The 25659-nt window shown below is 41.8% G+C and overlaps 1 protein-coding gene across 6 annotated transcripts in view; it reads right to left on the reverse strand.

Moving 5' to 3' along the window:
* The window catches only part of KDR (kinase insert domain receptor), a 73315-nt gene extending 58229 nt beyond the window's left edge, over window positions 1-15086 (reverse strand). For 5 of the 6 annotated variants that reach the window (XR_013828089.1, XR_013828090.1, XM_079919765.1 and 2 more), the window contains exons 1-9: window positions 13546-13890; window positions 9222-9315; window positions 7076-7272; window positions 4027-4157; window positions 3574-3742; window positions 2857-2996; window positions 2071-2248; window positions 571-685; window positions 317-480 (exon numbers count right to left, since the gene is read on the reverse strand). Coding sequence is in view for 4 of the 6 variants with exons in the window: in XM_079919765.1 (XP_079775891.1) it covers window positions 317-480; window positions 571-685; window positions 2071-2248; window positions 2857-2996; window positions 3574-3742; window positions 4027-4157; window positions 7076-7272; window positions 9222-9315; window positions 13546-13612 (1255 nt within the window). In the remaining 2 variants the exon portion in view is untranslated. Of the gene's footprint in view, window positions 1-316; window positions 481-570; window positions 686-2070; window positions 2249-2856; window positions 2997-3573; window positions 3743-4026; window positions 4158-7075; window positions 7273-9221; window positions 9316-13545; window positions 13891-14619 lie in introns of those variants that run through there. The other variant, XM_079919763.1, reaches the window with a different exon arrangement.
* Between the last annotated feature and the right edge of the window lie 10573 nt (window positions 15087-25659).

Genomic DNA, 25659 nt, shown 5'->3' on the forward strand with positions numbered 1-25659 from the left:
ACAATTCAAAGGTACTGCAACTGGAGCCTGATGACTGTCCCTGTGGGCACTCTCATGTCACAGCATTTAGCCATCGGCTGAACCATCTACTTTAGGCTCGAGTTCGACCACCAACTGCTTCATTCGCATGGCCTCTTAAGCAAACATGTCCAGAGCATACCGCCCCACACCTCACTTCAGCCGCACTGTCCTGGATCATTTTTATACACCAGGGCTACTCATGATGTAAGTGAGGCAGAGACACCAAAGGAACGGTGGCCTGGCTGTTCAGGAGGACATAATCATACTCTAGAGAAGGAAAACTGAATGGACTCACCATTCACAACCAGAGATACCACGTGGCTCTGTTTCTCCTTTGAAATGGGATTGGTAAGGATGACAGTGTAATTTCCTGTATCTTTTTCACTCACTTCCATAATAGTCAGTACGTGCCCCACTTTAATTGTGTGATTGGACTCAATGGGTCTTCCATTTTTATACCTGTGGGGAAAAACAAATCCCAGAAATGAGTCCAATCTAAGGATTTGCTTTCACGTGGAACAAGGCTTTGCATTTACTTCCAGTCGTTACCATTTTATTTCTGGAGGAGGGTAACCAAGGCACTTCACAGGGACTCTGACACGGTCTCCCACGGTGGCTTCCACCAAAGATTCCATGCCACTACCAAAAGCAACAAAAGGTTTTTCTGGAAGAAAATAAAAATAATTTTTCTCATAAATGGCAACTTCTTATAAACGGCCATTTGGTTTAGTTTTTCATTTCAAGTGAAGAGTCAAAGACCTTGGGGGTCTGAGTCACTGCTGTTCAGAGAGTCCCCATCTCACCCTTCTACAGGTCCCACTCCAGGTTCTCCCTCACCTGTGGTCTCTGCGTTAGCTTTTCTCTCTCCCACAGTCTGCTCCACAAGTCTACCGAGCACTCAAATCTCACTCAACTCAAGCATTTGCTTCTCTGTGAAGTTTTCCCTACGTCTCCTCTGCTCCCATGACACCCTATACATACCTCCCACGTGCCCCAGGACTCAGTCCTCGGACCTCTTGTCTTTACCAACACCTTCCTCTTGTCAATTACACATTCCTCCTAAATCTATATCTCCTGCCCCTGACTTCCCTGCGTTCTAGGTTAATATATTAAAGTCTCCACTTGGATATTTAGTGGGCATCTCCAAATGAAGCCACCCAACCCTGTGTCCTATTCCTCTTTCTATCTTCCCTATCTCGGTTGAGAAAACTACCGTTCACTCAGTTGCTCACGCTAAAAACGCAAAGGTCATCTTCCATTCTTTTTCTCTTATATCCCACAGCCAGGGAATCGATAGGCAAACCCTACTGGCTCTATCTTCAAAAATACATCCAGAATCAGGTCACTTCTGACCACCTCCACTTACCACCCTTGTCTAAGCCACCCACCATCTCTCACCTGGATGACTGCAATTAGCCTTCTAACTAGTCTCTCTACTTCTGCCCTTACTTCCCTAAAGTATTTCACATTAAAATAACCCACATAGTGATCCTATAAAAACATAAGCCAGAGCATGTCTCTCTCTGCTCAAAACCCTTCTATGCATTCCCATATTATAAAATCCAAACCCTTATGAAGGCCTATAAGTTGGATGCCATACAAATTATCATCTAAACTGAGACATTTATGTGAATGAAAGAGAATAAATGGGAAGTTAAGTTATTTTCTCAAAGCCCCACAGAAAGTAACTAAATACAGGTTTCCCCAATTGCAAGGCCCATGCTTACTCAGGGAAGCCTCTCAGCCTTGCGATCAAATGAAAATTTAAAAATGATCTTAGATAATAACCCTCTGCTTATTATAGTGATAATAGTAATAGCAACAACAAATAATATGTAGTGAGCCCTTACTACATCAGCTCATCTCATCTTTAAAGTTGGGATTTGAACCCAAGCTACGCTCTTGACCTCAAGGTCAAGTGGCCTTCCTAGCAAGAGCTCAAAAACATCTTCTGAACGAGCAAAATAGGAATCACTAGCTGACCTACATTTATTTAAATCATCTCACTTTTCAAGGCAGAGCATAATTCCAAAGGAAATCTTAGCTTACCATGGACCCTGATGAATGTGCTGTTCCTCTTGGTCATGAGCCCACTGGAAGCGGCACAGGTGTACCACCCTTGGTCACTCCGGGTTACACCATCTATAGTCAAGGTGCTCAAAAACTTCTTCATCTCACTCCCAGACTGGGTTTTTAGGTCCCGGTTTACAAGTTTCTTATGCTGATGCTGAAAAAGAGTTTAGTGAACTTCCAAAGTCCAGAATAACATTCCCTGGTAGCTTCTAGATACCCATAAAAGTCTTGGCCTTTGGTGAACACTATTTAATGCTAATAATAGACACTTCTGAACTTTTATCATCATGCTGATGACAAATACATTTGGTTTCAGGAGAAATAAATAGAATCAACTGAATCAGGCATTTTCAAACCTCACATAATGGGAATGAGATCAATGTAAACTGCAGAAACCCAAGGAAATATGACCACTGTTTAAGGAGAAGTGTGTCTCATGCCACCTCTTGAAAAGAAATTCCCTTAAAAGGAAAATAGATCAAGGACTTTGGAGAACAGAGAAATAATGCAACCTAGAAAGACATAATCCCCTAAAGAAAACTAATCTTCACAGCCTGGACAGAGTTCTTGGTTTTGCATCTTTTTTTCCCATGAGTGCTGTATGTCCTACAGTTCTCTTAAAATGTGTGTGTGTGTATGTTAGTGTAAGTTAAGGCCCTTACATTTTATCTGGCCAAAGAGGTCCCTATCTCTCTGAAGCAAACTTCGTTGGAGCTTATTATCAAAGTATTTGGAGGTCTGGCTTTGAATTGTTAGTGTTACCTTCAAAGAAGGGTATTCCCAGTTGAAGTCAATCCCCACATTTAGTTCAGTTCTTGCTGTACAATTTAAGACAAGCTTCTCTCCAACAGACAGCTCAACTCCGTGAGGGGGGCTCAGAACCACATCATAAATCTTGTACCCTGGAGCAAGTACATTGGAAAAACAGAAAGTGAGAGGGAAACCAAAATCTATAACTTGGCACACATTTTTTCAGACATGATGCAACTTCAAAATGTGTCACATCATTTTTCCCTGAGGGTCTCCCCAAACCTTGGTGAACTCCCAGGAAAATGGTCTACAGAGATCCACAAAGCAGCCCTAAATGGATCTCAAAGATGTTGTAGCCCATTGGACAGAAAAGCAGTAAAATCTGAGAGGTCAATAGTCAATGCGGCCGGTTTTAGAAAGCTACCAAACTTTCCATAAAATAGGTATAATTAAAAGACTTGATGCCAAGCAATGCTCTGAACATTGAATTTTCCAAACAATACGCTCCCATAACAGAACTCTTATTCATTCTTGGTCTTGGTAAGGAAGGAGAAAAACCTCAGTTGCACATAGGTTTACTGGGTAGAGAAGAGCGGATGTAGTGAATTGCTTAACAACAAATCTTGAAATAATATATTTCTCAATATCTCTTGTCCTCCAGAATCTTAATATAAGAAGCTAATCTTTATTGTCTGACATTAATGATACAAAAAGGAATTGTCCTCTTACCTACAACCACAACTATGTACATAATAGACTGGTAACTTTCATCATTAATTTTTGCTTCACAGAAGACCATGCCAGCATAGCTGATCATGTAGCTGGGAATAGTGAAGCCTTTCTTGCTGTCCCAGGAAATTCTGTTACCATCAGGAACAAACCTCTTTTCTGGATACCTCTGGGTAGAAAAAGAAATATCAAATATTTAATCAAGTGCTATCCAAAAGTAAAAACCATGAACACTAAAGAATTCATCTTATTTTAAGAATACAAATTGGTTTTATTTCTTGTCATTTTGACCCTTCCTAAAGTTTCCTTTAAAACTCATTGTTGACTTAATGCTATATAATGCATGTAATATATACATTTATAATATATATGATGTTATAAACAGGCTACCCATCTTAATACTAGCTTAATATTATGAAAGGGTAAGAGATGAAGAAAGAAGATGTAACTTACTGCACAAAGTGACACATTGAGGTTTGAAATGGTCCCCAGACACGGAATCACCACAGTTTTGTTTTTGTTCTCAGTGATGTATACAACTCCATGTTGGTCGCTGACAGAAGCAATAAACGGAGATCTGTAATCTAGAAGAAAATGTAGTTCCATGAGTTAATGGCATTTACTAGAAAAGTGGGTCATCTTTCAGGTTCATAAACTCTAACCAGAGAAGTAAACGATTGGGAAAGACATTTCACACTAGGCAAAGGAATCCAGAGGTAGGTCTGCTGGTAAATATCTGGCTCCAAGGTTATGCTACAGGAGGGGGGGTGTGTATGTGTGAAAAATCTGGAAGAAAACTCCCGGAATGAGACTGGCTCCTTTTGCACTGATGATCAACAAGTAGAGTGTACTTTATAGGTTCCACATTTAAGCAGATTGATCATTACAGTTTTTTCAAAGTGAGGGAGCACACGTCTTCATTTTCATATACATTTTCATATGCACTATACATCTTTCATGTACATAAGTTTTAAAGTAAATTTAAAGTTAAACCTGTATAGTTTACCTACTGAGTTTTTTGATGTTAAAAACTTCATGTTCTCTCTCTTAAGGCAAATAGTGTAACTGTCATGAAAATAGGTTAATGGCTCCCAAAGATTCTTTAAAGTAAAGAAATGACTAACGATTTTTAATTCAATAATTCAAGACAAAGTTTCACGTGAGTATTTTAAGATTGTGAAGACTAGATATAAGATTCTTTATATAATAATGCTGAATAGTTAAATTGTTTATGTTTCCTGTTTAATTGCATTTAGTTTAAGATTCAGCAATCATTAATATCTTCAATGACAAAAGCCTGAAAAGCCACCATGGCAAAGACTGAGAAAAAAACAAAAGAGATTTTAAGGCCGTTCAAACACTGTTCGTATGATGTTAACACGCTGCTGGGAAACGACTCCTTCTCCCGGAGATAGAGTTGATGGGTGTGAAGCCATGCCTGAAATCTCAGAGAGATAATGGTTCATGCCACTCTCCCCAACACACCTGACCAAGCATTTTCAGAGCTCTTCAGGATGGTTGGTTCAAGGAAAGAAAGAGTTAATTAAACCAAAGGGGAGAAAAGCAGCTAATTCCCTGCAACAGCAGAAGTTTGATTTCCCTCCCAGCTGGACAGCACAGAAAGGCAGCCAATCCAGCCACCACATGCCATAGTCATTATCTTACGAGACCAAGACCCACTTCCCGGCTCCATCCATTGCTGGAGGGAATGGGGTCAGAAGACTAAGGAAGTAAGGTGGGGACCAGAGGGGATATTACAGGACCATCCATAGGGAATACTTCAATGTTTTCTTTTCCACTGTTAAACTTCATGACCAAAATCTCGGACAACTCACCTCCTAGAACGCCAGGCTTAGACAGGAAGCAGAATTTGATGGTATACTCAGAGACAGGCAGTGTACAAATAAACAGTGCTGGGGATTGCTACTTCTTCATATTACCTACCTTTCATCTGCATGCTATGAAATATTACATAGCTTGCTTACAGAGCAAGTCTTTGGAAGCTAAATTAACCCCTTGACGTAAGACTAAAGCTATTCAGTAAATCAATTCTATTTCAGTATCCCAAAAAGAGGAAATAAACAAAAGAAACCCAAACAACCACCCATCCTCTCAAAATAAAATATTTACTGTAACTCATGAAATGAATTTTCACATGTCTCCAGGTTTCCTGACTTGGGGAGAAGGAAATAACGAGATATTATGGGAGAGGTTCATCTTGTAGTATTTCCAGACAGCCTGAAAGCAGGAAATCCTTGCAATCTTCTGAGAAAGCCTGATCTCCCAAGACTGCCAGATCAAAAGGAGCCAGAAATTCTCGAAGATCTGGGCCTTGTCTCTTTCAACTTCTGCAGAGGGGAGGAGAGCACAAAATTCTACCTTGGACTGTGCTTACCCTGGGCAAAAGTAATTCTCAAATATTGTGCAATCCAGGAGTGACATACATTATTCTGATGTGGTCCCCATTCTTCCCTTGCACTGACCATACTGCACTATTGAAACGCAAATGGAGATGTGCAAGTGTGTCTCCCAAAGCTGATGAAATTCCTGTTCTGTAAAAGATGCTTCTGGAAAAAAGTCTAAGCCATCTTCAGCTGCTTCAAATTCTCTAGGATGTACAGAGGTATGTAAATGTATAAATAAAATGTCTAAAAAGCTCATCTTTACTGAAAAGAAAAATATTTAGTATATCTAAGCAAAATACTATACTATAGACTTATACCCACCCAAGTTATATGATTCATATCTCATTAGTTAAGTCAGGTTTTCTTAAGTTAGCATAAGATTTTTGAAACACGAAGGAACGAATAATTCAGATTATAAATGCTAAATACATGTGACATGGAGTTTACCCTACGTGGATGTTAAGTTGGCCTCCACAGTGTAAACCCCAAATTGCAAACTATAGAAAGATGGAGCGTGTCATCCAAGATCTCAGACCACACAAGCAAAGGAAACACTGTCCTCCAAAGGCCTTTTGAGGCAGTGACTTTATTTGCACAAGTGTATGGAAATTGTTTTTTATAAAGTGTAAGTGGGAAAAGAAAAGTTCCTATGAACAAAAAATGCTCCAGAGCCCTTGGCTGACTCCCTGTGCATTCTTGGGGAAATCTCCGAATCTGCTGTAGATAACCTATCTCTCCACAGAAACCTCTCCATAATTCTCCCCTGAATCTTCCTTTTCGAGGATTTCAGGGTTTTTTTTCTCAAATATCAGAAGACTTCTTATAAATCTCCATTGCCAACTGTGAACACAGATTTCCCTTAGAAACAAAGATCAGAACCAAACTAATTGGGCAATAGAGATGTAGCAAGGCCCAAACTGCAGAACAAATCACTGAGTCTTGTACTCAGAGGAGGCCTTGGGAGAGAAGAATTTTGTAGATTCCTGTTGGCAGAGAGCATTTAGAGCGAGCCTTTGTTGTCCGGATTCTTCTTTGCACCGATTGTGTTTTGTAACTGGTAAATTAACTTGGGAAGTGAATTCCATTTAACCACTTACCTTGAACATACACATAGACGACGGAGGCCATGTCAGTGTCCCGGTAGAAGCACTTGTAGGCTCCAGTATCATTTCCGATCACTTTTGGAATGGTGAGCATCTTACATAAGGCACTGTCACTGCAATCCGTCACCTCCACTCTTTTCTCAGAGCCGCTCTGATTGTTGGGCCAAAGCCAGTCCAAGTCCCTCTGACCCCTGAAAAATTCATTCCAAGCAAGTATTTAAGTGAAATGCCTATGAGGCTGTTTCTAAGAAAATAGAAGGTTTAGTTCTCAAACTTATACAAACTCCTCAACAGACAGATTCATAGCCTTCTACCAACAATGACAGATTATATGGACAAATGACAAAAAGCCAGAGTCTCAGCTTCAGAAATCACTTATAAGGATTCCCGAGTTTTCTATTACTTATTTTATTCAACCAACAAATATTTATTAAGCATGTGCTATGTGTCAAACGTTGTTGAAGACTGGGAATACAGCAGTGAACAAATCAGATAAAAATCATTGTCTTCATGGAACTTGAGTCTAGTTGGAGGAGACAGGCAGTAAAAAAGTACGTAAACTTCAATAAAGCTGAAACTTTTAAAAAGTAAGTAAAATATGTTGTATAAAAGGTGGTGATAAATACTATGAAGAAAGTCTAGAAGAGGCAAAGAAACAAGTGAAGAGTTCTAGAGGGAGGGGGCTTGGTGAAGTGGGCCGTATAGATATCAGGAGGAACAGAGTTTCAGGCAGAGGGAACAGCCAATGTCAAGGCCCTGGGGTGGGTGCCTATCTGGAGTATTCGGGGAATGGCAAGGAAGCCAGCGTAGCTAGAGAAGAGTGGGCAGTCGGGAGAGTAAGAGGTGAGGTTAGGAAGGAAGGAGATGCAACTGTCTAAGGGCCTCGTAGGACCTTGGAAGGATGGCATTAAAGCACAGATTACTTTCATTGCAGCATTTCTCTACAAAGCCCCAAGGAAGACAGTCAACATCAAGAAGAATGTAACATCACTGACCCTTCTTTAAAGAACTTGAAATTTCCACGAAGTTGCAGTTACATTAATGAAGTTACTTTTAACACACTCCATTGTTTTTCTGGGGACATAAGAGGTGTATATATAGAATCTTGGGGAATTTTAAATAACCTTTGTTGTTAAGGGTGGGTAAGAGGAAAATCTGCTGAGAAATGCATCTTGAAGTAGCAAAGCTAGGCAAACAGCACCTGTTACTATGTTTTTTCCCAAGGGTTGGGTATTGGTCCCCTACCCTTGATAAGGCAACTAGGGTATCCTTTACACTCGGCAAGCTAAAACAGATCTGTGTCACTGTGCTGAACACTTGGCATTCATCAAGCAAAAACAATGGCAACAAGCTCCCCAAGGTTCTTTGTGGACCATCAGCACTGTTCTCAGGGGGCAAGATCACCTCTACCCACCTCCTCTGCCAAAACCACACCGGTCCCAAGAAGCCTCTGGCTCTGTCATACATAATCACTACATTAAACCCTAAAGTCTTCTACTTTTCTCCCTGAGGTAGGGGCTGGAAAGCAAAATTTAGACGCCTCCTCATCTTGTCAAAGAGGCCTATTTCCCCAGCTAGCAAAAATCAAGAGCATGACTTCTTGCTAGCTGGTGAAAGAGACATGCCAGGACCTCAGGCCAGAGCTTGACATGCACTCAGCAATATTAATGACTGAATATAAAATTGCAACTACAGTCAGAATTTTTCCATAAAATAAAGTTCTTGAAAAGTGCTAAACAGATGTCTAAGAGCCATTCTGAGTATAACAAATACGTCCCCAAACTTCTTTAACTGTAAAGATTCATTTATTCATTCAATATTTATTGAATGTGTCTTACATAATATATGCTAGGTGCTATACTGGTTATTAGTGTGTGTGTGTGTGTGTGTGTGTGTGTGTGTGTGTGTGTGTATGTGTGTGTTGGCAGAGGGTAGTAGGAAAAAAATGCCAGCAAAATTGTACAGAATTTTCCAGAGAAGACCTTCCTCATGTTTTCATTATTACATTAGCTCTTAGAAACCTCACTACTTATACACAATTATGAAGACTCTATTATAATTCTGATGTATGGAAATTATTTTTTCTTTAATAAACAATGATATTTGACACAGGAAATCTGAATCTAAAATGTATCCTTACCTGCAAGTAATTTGAAGCGTTGTGTTAGCCATAATTGTAAGTATGTCTTTTTTTATGCTGAGCCTGGGTGGATCAAGAGAAACGCTAGACAAACCTAGAAACAAATTAAATAAATGAATATAATTGCTACTCAGACCCAATAGGAAACATCTTCCATAAACAATGCACACCCTATACTTTAAAACACCTCTTCAGCAATTCATTGTGTAAAACTTGTGAATTTACTTTTCACCATTCCCAGTAAAAGTTCACAAGCTGTGTCATAACAGGAAGAATGGGCAGATGGTCATAAACCAACACAACAGTTCTGCAATTCATTGAGCGAGGGTGGAGTTCCTGTTTTCCTGCATTGCCAACTTCAAGGTCTTACAAAAGGATATGGGACATTGAAACCAAATGAACCTTCATCTGATGATCTCACTCCCCTGGGAAAGGACCCACTGACATTTCTTATAAAACATAGGATGCACACATTTGACGAAATTGCTGATTAATGAATACTACTTAGAGAGATTTCTATATAGTTCATCCATGTACTTTGAGGGGGGTGGGAATGTCCATGACATTGTCTCATTTTCCTTTATCAATTTTCTAGTGCACTTCCTCTGGTAACTGAACTGCCAAGGTTGAAAGACTGTACATTAAAACTAGATGAGAGGAACTGAGGAAAGAAACATGTTCCCATGTCATATAACATGCATATACTTTCCTTCAGAAAACAGAACTTAAAAAGGGTAATGCAGGACTTCCCTGGTAGTTCAGTGGTTAAGAATCTGCCTGCTAGCGCAGGGGACATGAGTTTGATCCCTGCTCTGGGAAGATCCCACATGCCGCGGAGCAACTAAGCCCGTGCACCACAACTACTTAGCCCCCGCTCTAGAGCCCGCGAGCCACCACTACTGAGCCCACATGCTTCAGCTACTGAAGCCCGTGCACCTAGAGCCCATGCTCTGCAACAAGAGAAGCCATGGCAGTGAGAAGCCTGTGCACCACAATGAAGAGTAGTCCCTGCTCGCCGCAACTAGAGAAAGCTTGCACACAGCTACGAAGACCCAGCGCAGTCGTAAATAAATAATAAAGTTAAAGAAAAAATAAGTTAAAAAAAGGGTAATGCTAATGAATTACAACTGGGGAATCTCAACTTACTGATCAAAGCGCTGAGCTTGTCCTGACACCAAGCTTGGAACACAGGAAAAGTGTCTACCTAAATATACCACGGGACAGATTCCTTGCCATGGGTCACTCTACAGCAAGAAGACTGAGTTCTCTGCCAACTAAATGCAAAGAACTACTATGTTGATAAAGCATCAGAGAAAGAAAAACTGTCCACCATGTCAGGGTCTTAACTCATATCTAGATCTTCAAAACACAACCTTAAAAAGTGATTGATGGGCTTCCCTGGTGGCGCAGTGGTTGGGAGTCCGCCTGCCGATGCGGGGGCCGCGGGTTCGTGCCCCGGTCCGGGAAGATCCCACATGCCGTGGAGCGGCTGGGCCCGTGAGCCATGGCCGCTGAGCCTGCGCGTCCGGAGCCTGTGCTCCGCGACGGGAGAGGCCGCAACAGTGAGGGGCCCATGTACTGCAAAAAAATAATTAAAAAAAAAAAAAAAAAAAGTGATTGATGCTGGGTAAGCACCCCAGCTTCTTACGATCCTTGACTCACATCCACTAAGAACAAATGACTCTCTAGGCCTAAACTGGGATTGACATTGTTGGGCAAATAAAAGACTATTAGCAAATATGAAAGAGTATGAATAAACAGAGTATGAGCAAATATCCAGTGTAAATATGCACAGCATTGAATCTGTGGACCCCAACGTGAACAGCTGCAGGCAGAATGAACAGCTGATGACTCGTGTTCTCATACGCTCACTCAGATGTGTAAAATAGGTTGCTGTAGATTTGTTAATCAATATTAAAAAATTTTTTTTTAACTGGAAATTACTTTATATCAATAAATCTCAGGAACTAATTGGCGTTGGAACGGCCATGGGTTTGGGGCAGTGGTTCTTAAACTTTAGCACGTGTCAGAATATGCCTAGGCCTACAAATCTGCATTTGTAGGTGACGCGGTCATACATGGTCTACGGGCCACTGTTGGATGGCTATTGGTCTGGGTGGTCATGCTCAGTTAATCAGCAGAGCACTTTTCAATATGAAGGAAATAACTGCTCCCAAAGTAGGCAAACAATAAAGCAAAGTGTTTAAAAGCAAAAGAAAAGTCTTCCAATAATGGAGCCCCATTCTGTGTCACAGAAGGAAAATGAAAATAATTCATTTGGATGAGCACAGGTATCAAACTTGACTGGGAAACACCAGGTTGAGAAACATGTCAAAAACAGTAACTTAATACAATTCCTATGATGACCCAAATGAGAAAGAACCCATTATTTGGGCACATTCATGTGAGAAAAAAATGGTAGTAAAGACTAAGCTCTAATTAAGCCAAGCTCACCCCACCACAAAAATAAAAGATTCTTGAACCTCTCCTGTAAATCACTGCCACAGATTATCTCACACTCTAGACACACTTTCCAATGTTAAAAAAAAAAGGTTCTCCATTCATAGGGAGCCAAAACAACACCATACTATTCTAGAGACATGTCTCCAACAAAAAACTATTCAACAAGGCTATCAATAATGATAACTTCAAATTCATATATGTAGACCAACACTCAATTTCTTTTTGCTCCAATAAGCTTCATTCATTTTCACTGACAAGTTTGAGTTCTGCTCTTCAGAAAGTTCTAAAGAAATAACTCTAAGAAGTACATACGCTGCTACTCAATAAAAAGCTCTTCTATGTTCAAATTCCATAGCCAAAATTAATTCATTTGTGCACTATTACCCTTCCAGCTCAAAGACAGGAAGGAAAAACAACAGTGCCTCTGTCTCTAGAATTTGATGGCATCAATTATAGCCCAATCCAATTAAGCAAGTCACACACTCCAAAAGGGCAACCTCATCATTATATTCAGGGCAGCCCGATTACGGTTACTACTGCTGTGCTATGAAACACCCCAGGCTTAAAAGCAACTCACTTCTTTGTGGGATACAGAACAAACCACAAGTTCCAGAGCTTCATCCTCTCACCATAAAGGGGAAGAGAGAGGTCTTGTCAGGGACAAATGAGTGTTCCTGGTGGAGCTGGCCTGGATGAACCAAGTCGTCATTCAGAAAATTCAGTAACTATAGACAGATGATCTTGTTACCATATATGTGTGTGGGTGTCTTTAAAAAAAAAAAAAGACATGTGATTCTTTAATTTATAAGGAATTTTCACCTGAATCATTTTACCTTTTCTTCCTTTTCCACCCTCTCCCCTTTCTCACCCTCCAAAGAGTGGAAATCTGTAAATCAACAAACTGGCTACAGGAAAGAGATTAGAGAGAGATGAGAAAGAGAGAGATAAACAGAGAAGGAAATAGGGCTGGGGGAGAGAGAGAATTTATTGCACCAAGGGCATGCGTGTTCCTAATCTTGAAGGAGAGTGAAATTTTAGACGACAAGGAGAGTGGCGAGTGGCGCCCAACCTAGGTACCAAAACCTTCAGAGCAAGTTTTCAGAACGTGAACTTCTGACCTGTGCTTACCCGAAAGACCAAAGCGCTTTGAAAGATGTTAAACTGTTTTACATGAGAAGGTGACTATTACTTGGAGACACTTCGGGAAGCTGTCACAGCCCCAGGTCCAAGCCCAATTCCCCTTTCTCTCTGCGAGGAGAGCGGTGTCCTGCACCAGGAAGAAGAAAAAGTTTCCCTCTCCCCTAGACCCCACCTTATACACTGGGTGTGTACGTGAGTTCGAACCAAAAGGGAACAGTAGACCGGGTTCCCGGTTCGACTCCTACAGAGGCAGAGCTACGCGCACGCTGCCGTCTGCAGAGCCGGCTCGCGGCCCCCTAAGGGTTTCCTTCCCTAGCGTCCTGGCTAGGATGGTGCGCGCAGCCGGACAACGTTTCACCGCGTGTTCCCGCCTGCGGGGGCACCTCCTGCCTGCCAGCCACAGGCGCTTTCCCACTCCCGCCTCCTAAGAGCACGGGTGTATCGGCTCTGCAGGACACGCTCCAGCCCAGGCCCTGTCGGAGGCCAGAGTCGCGGAAATGGAACTGGGCTCAGGAGACCACCAACTCGCTGCGTAATCTTAGGCCAGTCACTGAGCTTCAGTTTCCTCTTTGATAAATGAAAAAACACAGTGTGAAGTCACTTTCACCTCTCCAGCTCTATGACTCCCAGTTAGGTCCGGCCTCCAGGTCCTCTCCGCATCCCTATCTCTCCGCCCGTACCCGACCTTCTCCGCTTTCCTTCTAGGGAGTGGGCTCCTTACCCACAGAGGCAGCCCGGGTCTCCACGCAGAGCCACAGAGCAAAGGCCAGCAGCGCCTTGCTCTCCATCCCGCACCTCGCGCCGGGCGCAGTGCCCAGAACTCGACCGGCGGTTCTCTCTCCCTGGTCCTGCTCCGCGAACAAGGCGCGGAGGTGGAATGCGCGCCGCCGCGCAGGGCTCCGACGCTCTCAGGGCGAGGGTGCCCCGGCTTCGGCCGCGGCTGCAGGGGCGTCTGCGGGTGCCAGCAGGAGAGGGTATCCCGACTGCCAGACAGCTTAGGGCTTTCTGTAGCGGGCAAGTGATACCCCCTGCGGGCAGACGAAACGCAACCGTATACCTCCGGCTCTCCCGGGGTCCCGGGATTCAGTGCTGGGTGGGGAGCCAGAGCCGAAACTCTAGAGCGCGGGGGCGGGGCTATGCGGGGCGGGGCTTCCCTTCGCAGCCGGCCCCGCCCCTCAGCCGGGTTCTGTGAGTGGACCCGGTGCTTCCCACGCCCACTACATCTCCCCATCTCCCCAGTTGCACCGGACTGCGTCTGGCCCGGAGTGGCCCGAGGGTGAACGTTCCGGGCGCAACCACTCCATTTCTGAAAGAAAACGTAGCCCATAACGGGTTCTGAGCCACTCCAAGTTTCAGTCGGCGGCTGCCCTCCCGCCCCGAGATGTTGGGGAGCAACACTGGGAGTGCTGCGAGGGACACTGCGCCCTCAGGAGGAGCGCCAAAGTTTGGGACGGTCTTAGCTCTGCGCGCCTCTGAAGTGGCTGGGGCACAGGCTGAGGATCAGCGGCAGGCTGAAGAAACGAGGCAGAAGCGGATACTGAGCAGAGGCGAATGCAGGATCGCAAACTGTGACTACAGCCAGTATGAGTGTTTTGCTTGGCCAGCACAGTTGTAGTTTAAAAATCTGAAACTGAATGCCTTTAGTCCGAATACTCACTTGCCCAGTTCTCCAAAGTTCCCACTATTTCCTCTTACACCTGACGGCTTCAATTGTTTTTAAGTTACCTGCCTCGCCCCCCAAAGCATTTAAATTTGAGACCCTCCCCCTCTTACCTGGCTTTCACCAAAAACCTACCTCAGGCCTCCGGGGAGCTGGAAGTACCCAGGGCTCTCGAATATCCGCGGCGCTTGTGGGTTTCCTTGAGAAAAGGTTTTGTCCACCGGGTTACCCGACCAGGAGTCCGTCGCTTGACGCTTCCCGGGCATTTTCAGAGCACAGCTTCCAGCCAAGCTCCCCTTAAGCCGCGGGGAAGGAGGCCCGCAGCGGCGGGCTTCCCTGGAGACGCAATGAAGCAAAGCCCAGACCCTGTCTCACTTTGACAATAAGACAATGAGTTACTGGCCAGACCCTGGGCACCCAGAACACTCTGTACCAAACCTCCCAACTCTCTCAGCAGGTGTAGATTCCATGTGGCTCTGTAGACTCTCTGTTTCCTTTCTAACTACATTTGTTCTTCTTTTTTCTCCATCTGTCCCCACACCTGGGAAGTGACAGATGTCCCCTAACTTCATTAAATGGGATCTTCCAGATCCCTCCGTCTCTTACTTCGCAGGTGCTTTTAAATGACAACTTAAAGGACCACCCTTCAGGGAGATGAAGAGGTAGAAATATTTTATTTCTACATCTAGTCCAAACTCCTCCTCCTGAAATAGACATTAATGTAAAGTGTTTCTTCTCTTTTTTTTTTTTTTTTTTGCGGTATGCGGGCCTCTCACTGTTGTGGCCTCTCCCGTTGCGGAGCACAGGCTCCGGACGCGCAGGCTCAGCGGCCATGGCTCACGGGCCCTGCCGCTCCGCGGCATGTGGGATCTTCCAGGACCGGGGCACGAACCCGTGTCCCCTGCATCGGCAGGCGGACTCTCAACCACTGCGCCACCAGGGAAGCCCTAAAAAATCTTTCTAATATGAAAAGGTTTAGAATGAAAAGTCCTTCCTTCGGCAGAGGCAGGCATTTTTACCTTTCCTTTTCTCCCAAGCAAATTCTATGCACATATAGGTATAAGTATATCATGCTCCTCCTTCCACAAAGGGTACCCTTGGTATAAATACTGCTTGAGTGCTGGCTTTTTTCACTTTAAAATATAACTTGGAGGTCATTCTACATCAAGCTTTAGGGCTCCATCTTGTTCCTTTTCACAGTGGCATGGTGTTGCACTGTATAGATGCACTAATATTTAATCTAGGAGGTATTCGTCAGGGCCAGGGGTATACTTAAAAGAAACTCCTCTCTTCCTGCAAGTAAACTTAGCAAGGAAAACAGGATGGGCTCTGGCAAAGCTGGATAAGGGGGAGGGAGATGGAACCTGGTTTGGAGCAGGCAGTTTTTCTCCATCTCCATCTCCAAACAATTCTTCTCTCTCAGCTTTATTTACAATTCATGACACTTCCTCTTCCACGTCTCACTTAAGAAGATAGTGTCTCCTCTGAATGCAAACCAGAACCTGCAGGCCCATGGTAATAGCCCCCTTTAGAAGTCTTGGAGGAAATGATGCGTCTTTGATGGCCACAAGACCAGAATTTGGCAGGGTCTCAATGAAATCAGTCTACCACATTCCCTCCCACACAGCACTAAGAAGTACCTTGTGTTCATGAAAAATGACAAAGTCTGGTGGGGTTTTTTTTTGTTTTCTTTCTTTCTTTCTTTCTTTCTTTTTTTTTAAGTCTGTTCCATGTGCAACACCCTCCCATTATCTGGCACTGCTGCAAAGGAGTGATTTGTGAGTTAATCAGACAGTACAGGTAAGATCACCATCTATCAAAGTAGGCAAGTGTGTTCAGTGCCCCGTAAATGGTATTCAGACACCTTTGGGGGTGAAGCAGCCAGGAGTAGTGCTAAGTACACAGGGGCCACACTGGCTGGGCTTGCCTCCCAGGTCTACCGCTTTACTATCCACGTGATCTTGACCAACTTACTGGTTGCATATCTATGAAACACAAAAGATGATAATAGAACCTTCTCCCTAGGGTTTTTGCAGGAATGGAATGAGTTACTGCACATAAAGCCTGACCTAATACCTAGTAAGCACAAGCACCTAGCACACAGTAAGCACCCAATGCACATTGGGAAACACTGTGCAAAGATTAATTATACTATCTCCTTCATGTTGCTAAGATCTGAATGGTAAATAAGGCTCATTTCTTCAACAACATTTTCTGGTCCTACTACGTGCTAGATATTACAGGAGAGACTAGGGTTACAGTGGTGAACGTGAGCAGAAATGAGCAGTCCTCACAATAGCTCCACCGGGGCAAATTTAACTTAATCACAGAGTGCTCTGTATCTCCAGCTGTTTCATCGGGCTTTGTGCACAAAGAATATAAATTGTTCATATCATCAAAGCATACTGCATAAATTACACTCCACAGTGCCAACTTTTGTTCCATTGCCACCAGTATTTTGGACTTCATATCTTAAAAAAGTAAATACGAAGGCTAGCAAAAGGTTAATAACTGAGGAAGTTGGATGATGAGTACATAAAGGTTCATTTTACTATCCTCTCTACAGTTACACATTTAAAATTTTCCATGATTAAAAAAACCTGTTTTAAGTAACTATAATCAAAGTGCTGGCCGGTTTTGTATAATACCATTGACTTTTCCATAGTTGGTCTTGACATTACCTCTGGGAAATGGTTGAAGCAGAGAGGCAAGTGGATGGGAACTTGCACTTTTTACTTCATGTATTTCTATGGCATTTTGTCAAAATGAGAAAGTGTAACTTTTACAAATAAAATATATGGATCAAGATTCAACTCTCCCTTCTAGTGGCTGTTATAGTTTTCAAATATTGCCATTTGTTGATTACATATTTGCATGTCACTTTCTCCTGTTTACTTCCCTTAATTTGTTTCCAATATTTGTTTATGCTCTAACTTACCAGAGCCCTGACTACCTTGCCAGATGTTGGCTGGATTTCATAGCCCATTGTACTCATGACTATCATGCACTGGGAGATCCTGAGCACCCTTTATCTCTCATTATCCACCTTCCTTACACACCTATGTGTATTTTTCTCTCTGTGTGACTTATTTTTAACTTAAACTTAAAACATATTGGTATGTTCAAGGAAAAGAAGGTTTTGTTATCACAAAGCCAGGCTCGCCTTGGATGTTTCTATCAGTGTTTGGCTTCATTCATCAGGTCTTACATTCTAATAAATATAAAACAAACTCCCCATTCTTTTGGTGAGACAAATGAAACAGAACTTCGTTACTTGCCACCTGCACAGGAAAAATCTGTTACTATAAATATGCATGCCTATGTGCCCTCCCCAAACTCACCCATATAGTTGCTTGCTATATCTCACAAGGATAAATATAACAATTTTGTAAATTTATTTATTTTTGGCTGTGTTGGGTCTTCGTTTCTGTGCGAGGGCTTTCTCTAGCTGTGGCAAGCGGGGGCCACTCTTCATCGCGGTGCGCGGGCCTCTCACCGTCGCGGCCTCTCTTGTTGCGGAGCACAGGCTCCAGACGCGCAGGCTCAGTAGTTGTGGCTCACGGGCCCAGTTGCTCCGCGGCATGTGGGATCTTCCTAGACCAGGGCTCGAACCCGTATCCCCTGCATTGGCAGGCAGATTCTCAACCACTGCGCCACCAGGGAAGCCCAAAATATAACAATTTTAAAAAGTGGAAAGCATGCAGGGAATTTAAGTAACCAACTGAAAATCCACATAACACCAGAGAAGGATGTCAGAAAATTAAAAGTAGCCAACACTCACTGAGCGCATTCTGTGAGCAGGCACTGTTCTGAATGCTTCGCTGCATCCTTTGCTTCATCCTTGCAACATCCCATGATGGCAGCGAGCACTGTTAGCAATTCTCAGTGAAGAAGAAGAGTGAAGACAAGGAATTGCTTATCCTTAAGTAAATGATCCTTTGCCTTCCTAAAAGTCTTGCAAAAAATAAAAAAAAAAGTTGTTTTATCTCTTTGCAAACAATCAATGCATCGTTTTCTCACCATTAGTTAATGATTGGTTAAAAATCAAGACACTCTTTGTTTTTTTTTTATAATAATAATAATAATAAGTCGATTTTTGGAGCACTTATTATATGCCAGGTATTTTCTTTTGCTTAACTTATTGTAATGTTTACAATAACTCAGTGAAGATACTATAATTATTTTCATATGGGGGTGGGGGATGAGATTTGAAGGTTTAAGTAACTTTTCCAAAGTCCCACAACTAAAAGTAGTGGAATCAGGACTTAAAAGCAGAGAGGTGGTAAACATCCAAGACAGATTCCTCCAAGCATATAGTTTCTTTCTTTTTTTTTTTTAAGGGAATAGTTTAATATTTTTATTTAACATACTTCCCTTTTTTTTTTTTAACATCTTTATTGGAGTATAATTCAAGCACATAGTTTCTTGATGAGGACTGGTCTCCTTCAAGGGGTGAGGCTGAGTCAATAGATACCATTGGCTTCCTCAGCCTCTCCATGATGATGGCTTCCATTTTCCTAGGTGGATGGAAGTCCAAGGGTGACTTAGGAGACTCATTCTGCGACAGACAATCAAGGCAGAATTAAAGGCAGGTAACTAGATCTCCCTCTCCCCCGCCCCAGGAACCCCAGCCCAACTGGATCTTCACCTCCTTACCCCTTCAAAGAGAAGCAGTTGCTCCTATGTACATAATCACTTGGGCATTTGGGGTATTTGTTTTCTGCCATGGATTTTTTTTGTCCTTTAGTGTCTTAGAAAACTTTTATTTGACCTTCAATACCCAGCTCAAATGTCCTTCCCAAGTAAAGTTTTAGCTTTTTATTCAACTGCCTTCTTCAATTGAGATCCTCCCAGAAAAAACAGGCAGAGGTTAAATCTTACTTGAGCAGGTGGTTGTGTAGAAGGATGGTGGTTAAGGTGTAATAAGAATGGTGAAATGCATGATGTTGATGCTTATTTAGTAAAATGTACCCTGTACATTACATACTTATCATGATATGTGTAGTTAAATAGAGCTATCATCAAAAATACTGTGGGGTTCAAATGATATGTACTAGCTATGTAAAATGTACCTTACAAATCATTCTTAACTTCACATTTAAATAATAGTCATACACTTAATAAATATATCCAGAGCTATACTGAATTTATACTTTATCCTAGACCAATTAATTTGGACTATTTTGTTATTCACAGAGCCAGGAAATTACTTTCCTTTTCCTATATACACACAGCACTTTTATGATATGATATATGATAATATGACTACGTTTATGTGAATGTTTCTCGTTCAAAAGCAGGAGTTTAGGTCAAATCTATTTTGTATTTTCAATGCCTAGCACAGCCTCTGTGCATCCTCTCTTCTCAATACTTTGATAAAGTTCAAATTATTTTTATTATTTCCATTTCTGTTCTTTGTTTCTTCTTCACTTTTTTCCCCCTCAGAATCACATGCCTCTTGAGTATCCGTCACAATTACCTTTACAGGAAGCAACTTACTGGAATAAATAGAACTATACAACATCAACATAGACACAGAGTGAAAAAGTTCTTAATTTATTAATCAGTGGAGATTGGAGTTGTTTTTTTTTTATTTTGAGTAACAAAGAAAAAGAAAAAGAGCATTTATAAGGTTTGCATGTGCTATACAAAAAATATGTGTCCCGAATTTTATGTCTGTGCCCTTTGCAGGTTGTAACCATTTTCCAGTGAATTAATGTCATCTCCCCTCTTAAAAGTTTCTCAAGTTTTCAAGGAACTGAACAGTGCAAAAACAAATTCTTTTGTTTCCTAGAGAATTATTATAAGTCACTCATCCCTCACAGAAGAATATATCCACTTCCAGTTTAGGTGTATTAGTATTCAGTGCTTTTCACATTTCTCCAGAATAAAGATAGCATTTTCCACTAGTGTTGCTTCACCAGCAATGACAGCTAATCAATGGAAGCAGAAAAGTTTTATGGTCTTTGTATAGAAATTTAGTTTTCAGAGTTTCCAAAACATTAGTGAGGAGTCCCTTGAGGCACAAATAAAAATTCTCTTTCCGTGTGTTTCTGAACATTCATTTCTCATACGTTACTGCTTTGGTGAACATAATAAAACCAAGCAGAACAACTCAGCAAGGAACACCTCACACAGAGAGACAGTTTTAAATAAAGTAAAAAATACAACTTCAGATCTAACTGATAATCATCCCAAAATTAGTCAGGCTGGTTATAGGCAGATGAAAGGCCATAAGGGAGTCATTTCATGCATCTGACCACATAATATAAATAGAAGTTCCAGATGTAGAGAAAATGAGTCTTGTAACAAAGCAACACATAGAAAATATTAGACACTAAAATGGTCTTTGGATTGTATACAAAAACACTTAGATTTCCTTATCCTAAGAAATAAGGACCTTGACCTTGCTTCTTCCTAAAGCTACTTGGTTGTTGGTTACTTTTGCCATTCCTCATTGTAAAAGTTCTGGAAAGTGGGCTTCCCTAGTGGTGCAGTGGTTGAGAGTCTGCCTGCCGATGCAGGGGACACGGGTTCGTGCCCTGGTCCGGGAGGATCCCACATGCCGCGGAGCGCCTGGGCCCGTGAGCCATGGCTGCTGAGCTTTGCGCGTCCGGAGCCTGTGCTCCGCAACGGGAGAGGCCACAACAGTGAGAGACCCGCGTACGGAAAAAAGACAAAAAAAAGTTCCGGAAAGAGAGAGGTGACCCCGCATCTTCTCTTCTCAAATACAATAGCTTCTTCTCAGTTTTGACTCTGCCCAGCATCTCCAGCACATCCATTCCATTGTCCACCCCATCTTAAAGCTCTGTCTTTGCTTGATTCTCATTACACTGTACACGCCTACCTCTCCAGCCAATGCCTTTCACTGGCTTAAGCTCCTTAAACATAGGGAATCTCCAAATCATTCTTGGTCATCATCCTTTTTCCTCTTCCATGACTCTCTCAGGGACCTCATTCCCCCTTGTGCCTTCGACTGTCTTCTTTATGGGGATAACATGCAAAGTTGTGCTTTCCAGCTCTGGTTTCTACCCTAGCTCCAGACTCTAACCTCCAGCCCTTCCTGGATATCTGCCTGTGTACATCCCACCAGGCTCTGAAATTCAAAGTGTACAAAACTGAGCACTGTTTCTCTTACTCCTGTACTGCCTCCTGCAGCACCCTCAAGTGCAGTCCTTCCAAGTGCTTATACTCCATACCTTGAAGCTGTGTTACTCCCCTGATGTTTTTCTCCCACCCAAACCAATCTTGTCTACATTCTTTATATCTCTCATATCTATCCCCTATTTTCATTCACCAGACTGCCCTGATTCATGACCATTTTGCCTTTGTCCTGGAATTTTCCAATCCATCCATCACTCTGCTGCCAAAGTTATCTCCCTAAAACACAAGGTGCATCTGTCCTTTATCTTTGACAGTTGGCATTTGCACACAGCATAAAGCCCCAAATCCTAAGCCTGGTGTTCAAAGCTTCATTCCTCGCCTGCTTCCTGTTTTTCCAGCTTATCTTCTAGTATACCATAGACATACTCTATATTCCAGCCATATAGAGTCCACTGGCCACTTCCAAAAAATGCTTTTTACTCTCTCGTCTCCAGGCTTTGCCCGATATATGTTCTCTTTGCTTAGAATGTACTTTATTCCAAGATCTGTCTATAGGAGACTGGCCTCCCTTCAAAACCAGGCCCCAAGAAGTCTCTTCAATCCCTACTGCTGCACCCCTGGCCAACTGAATTACTTGTTCCCTACCTGCAATAGTTAGGATTCCTTGGATTGTAAGCAACAGAAAAAACCAACTCAATCTGGCTTAAATGTATAGGATCATGCTGCTGTAAGTTCTGGGCTGATTTCAGATAGTTTTATCTAGAATCTCAGTGTGTCATCCTGCTATTTTTCTGTATAAGTTTCTCAATTCTGCCCTCAGGCTCACTGTAAAAAAAAAAAAAAAAAAAAGGCTGTATATCTTCACACCACACTCTCCACAGAAAATTCTTTGCCAGAAGGTCTTGAGAAAAAATGAGGAAGACTCTGTCCTCAGCAAACATTCTCTTGCGTCTCATTTGCTCATCCTTATACCAGTTACTAGGGCAGTATCTTAGTCCATTTAGGCTGCTATAACAAGACACCACAGACTGGGTGGCATACAAACAACAGAAACTTATTTCTCACAATTCTGGAGGCTGGAAGTCTGAGATCAGCGTGCCAGCATGGTTGAGTGAGGGCCCTTTTTGAAGTTGTAGACTTCTTATTGTATCCTCACATGGCAAAAAAGGCTGGGGAGCTCTGTGGGGTCTCTTTTATAACAGCACTAATCTCATTCATGAGGGCTCCACCCTCATGACCTAATCACCTATCAAAGGCTCCATCTACTAATACCATCACCTTCCGGGTTACGATTTCAACATATGAATTTTGGGGGACACAAACATTCAGACCATAGTAGACAAGAAGGATGCCAGTAGGGTTAGGTTAATCAGAGTCCACGCCTGCAATTAGAAGTGGGGTCAATAACATCAAAACCACATCACTGAAATGGGGAAGGGACTGTTTCTCAAAGAAAAATCTGAAGGTTTTTATAGAAAGTAGGAGGATATGAATGGTAAGGAGACAACCAACTAATGACTACTATATTCCCCATACTCCAAGAATACATTATTCTATATCTGTTGTAGCTATATGATATCCTGCTTTATATCAGATTTATTTGGTCTGTGTATCTGTCTTCTTCATTATATCGTGAGACTGAGGACCAGTTTAGTGTAGCTTTCATAGCTGTTTTCTCTAACCTTCCAATTAATTGAAGACAAGCCTTTTTGGTCTTCTGGAAATATTCCCCTTTCTTCCAATGTTATCATCATAACGTATCATAAAAATAACTAACATTTAATAAATCAGGCCCTGTTGTAAGCACTTTACATGTGTTGACTCCCTTAATCCTCAACACTGTCTTACAAAGTAGGTACTATTATTATCTTCACTTCCTAGATGTGGAAACTAAGGCTCAGAGAGGTTAAGTAACTTGCCCACTGCCATGTAGCTTGCATGTGGTAGAGCCAGGATTTGAGCCAAAGCAGGATGAATCCAAAGCTACACTCTAAAGCAGACTCGTGCTAGTTCATCTCTCAAAAAATACACCTCTTGGTAAAACAGTCACTAAAAAGCTACTGCTTGTCTTTCATCCCTCCCATCCCAAGCATCGCTCAATATTGCCAATTCTCCTTTCCTAACACATTTGTTCTTTCTAATTTATTCTTATATTAAACTGACCATCAAGTTCAGACCATCTCTTGGCTCAACTTCTAGAATAATGTATTTGAAAATCAATCAATCTCATGTGTTGACCCCAAACTATCCTCCTAGTCTCTACACTCTTCTTCCTGACCTGATCACCAATATCAAATAGTTACTGTCTTTCACCTCATAATCATGTACCATGAGGAACTGATGTTGGGTCATATTTGGAGTTGCTCCTGACAATAATTCTTATGAGACTGCAAGTCAACTAACTCCTTGATGCTGTCCCTCCCAGGAAACGGAACTCACAGAACTATAGGGGCCCTTAAGAGATTATTCAACTCAGTCTCCTGTCTTTAGTCAACAAGTCATTAGCCACTAAAGACAGGTCTTGATTATTTGCCTCTTGAAGAAATACTGAAAAGATTCTTCACAACCACACTCAGCAGCACAGAATCTCTTCTAGCATGTGACTGTGGCAGAGTCTTCCCAAGATGTCAACACCATGAGGTCTCACCTCACACTCTGTACCCAGAAACCTGCTATAGTACCAGAGGCCTGCTCCTTGAGTACAGATGGCAGATTTCTGAGCAATCCCTATTCATTTAGCAAATTATTAATTTACTTTTTAGTAGCAAGTGAATTATGACATATCTATGCAAACACCGGAATTTTAGACTCTCTAAAAGTAGTTGAACTAGATATACTGTTCATGTTTTTATTAGAGGCTTTATTGGACATTTATTATTTTAGTCTTATTTATGAATTTATTAAATTATTTTATCTACTTTTTTATTTATTAGATAATTTATTTATTAACAACAAAACAGAGATTCTCAATCCTGACTACACATTAGACTCTCCTGGGTCTGGGGAGCTTTGAAAAAATACTGGTACCTGGAACCATCGTACATCAATTAAATCAGAATCTCTGGGAGGAAAACCTGACCAACAGATTTTTGTTTTTGCATTCGAATGTGATTCTAATGTGCAGCCAGAGCAGAGAAACATCACGTTAAACTCTTGTTCATGAGAACAGAAAAGATCCTTCTGAAACTTTGAAATGAAAACATTATAGCTTCAGGACTATTTCATGCATTGGGTACTATAGTCACAGTGAGATTTCTAAAAAGTATAAAAATATGTGAGAAAATTTAAAAGTATAACTCATAAGAACAAAATTATTCTTAGCAAACTCAACGTTATTAAAAATACTTTTAAATATTTTTCAACCAAAAAAATATGTGAGATGGCAGTACATTTTAATGTGTTTGCCATGATTCAGGGTGAGTCTTCCAAAAGTAAGAGCACCTACAACATAAAAAGATCTTAAAGCCTCCTCCATAGAGTATTTCAAATTTTAATTCAATATTTACAGCTTGAAATGTTCCTAGCTACTGCTGAAGTAAATGTCAAGCAAGTAAAAGAGTCTGAAGTCAACAGTCTGGTAACAACAATTCATTTTGATACAAAGACTTACAGCTTCAAAAAGAAGATAAGCTTTTTATGTGTATTGAGGCAACTCTCCCATTCTTTCTGAGTTATGCCTTTCAATAAATGCTATTCTGAATTAAAGAACTGCCTGGGGGAGGTTGGGAAGGAGGAAGACACCCAAATTGAGCTTCAAGAAAGATGAATTATCTAAATCAGTTTCTCTGATCTAGAAACACTGCTGAATGCAATTCAGTATGTGACATTATCTTTCACCCTTCCTTAGCTCCTAAAATCAAAAGCCAAATTCCAATGAATTGGAGTGACATGTAGCACTAGCTCTTATATTCAGTTACAAGAATTCTTCAGGGTCTAAAAATGAGGACCCCAGACTACAAACATCCCTAAAATTCTTTACGAGCTCGTGTTTCAAAAAGTTGGAAAATGTCTTTATGTGTATGCTTGTGTACAGAAAACAGACTGAAGATAGACACATCAGAATTTAACAGT

Source organism: Stenella coeruleoalba, assembly GCF_951394435.1.
Source record: "Stenella coeruleoalba genome assembly, chromosome: 4".
Lineage (NCBI taxonomy): Eukaryota > Metazoa > Chordata > Mammalia > Artiodactyla > Delphinidae > Stenella > Stenella coeruleoalba.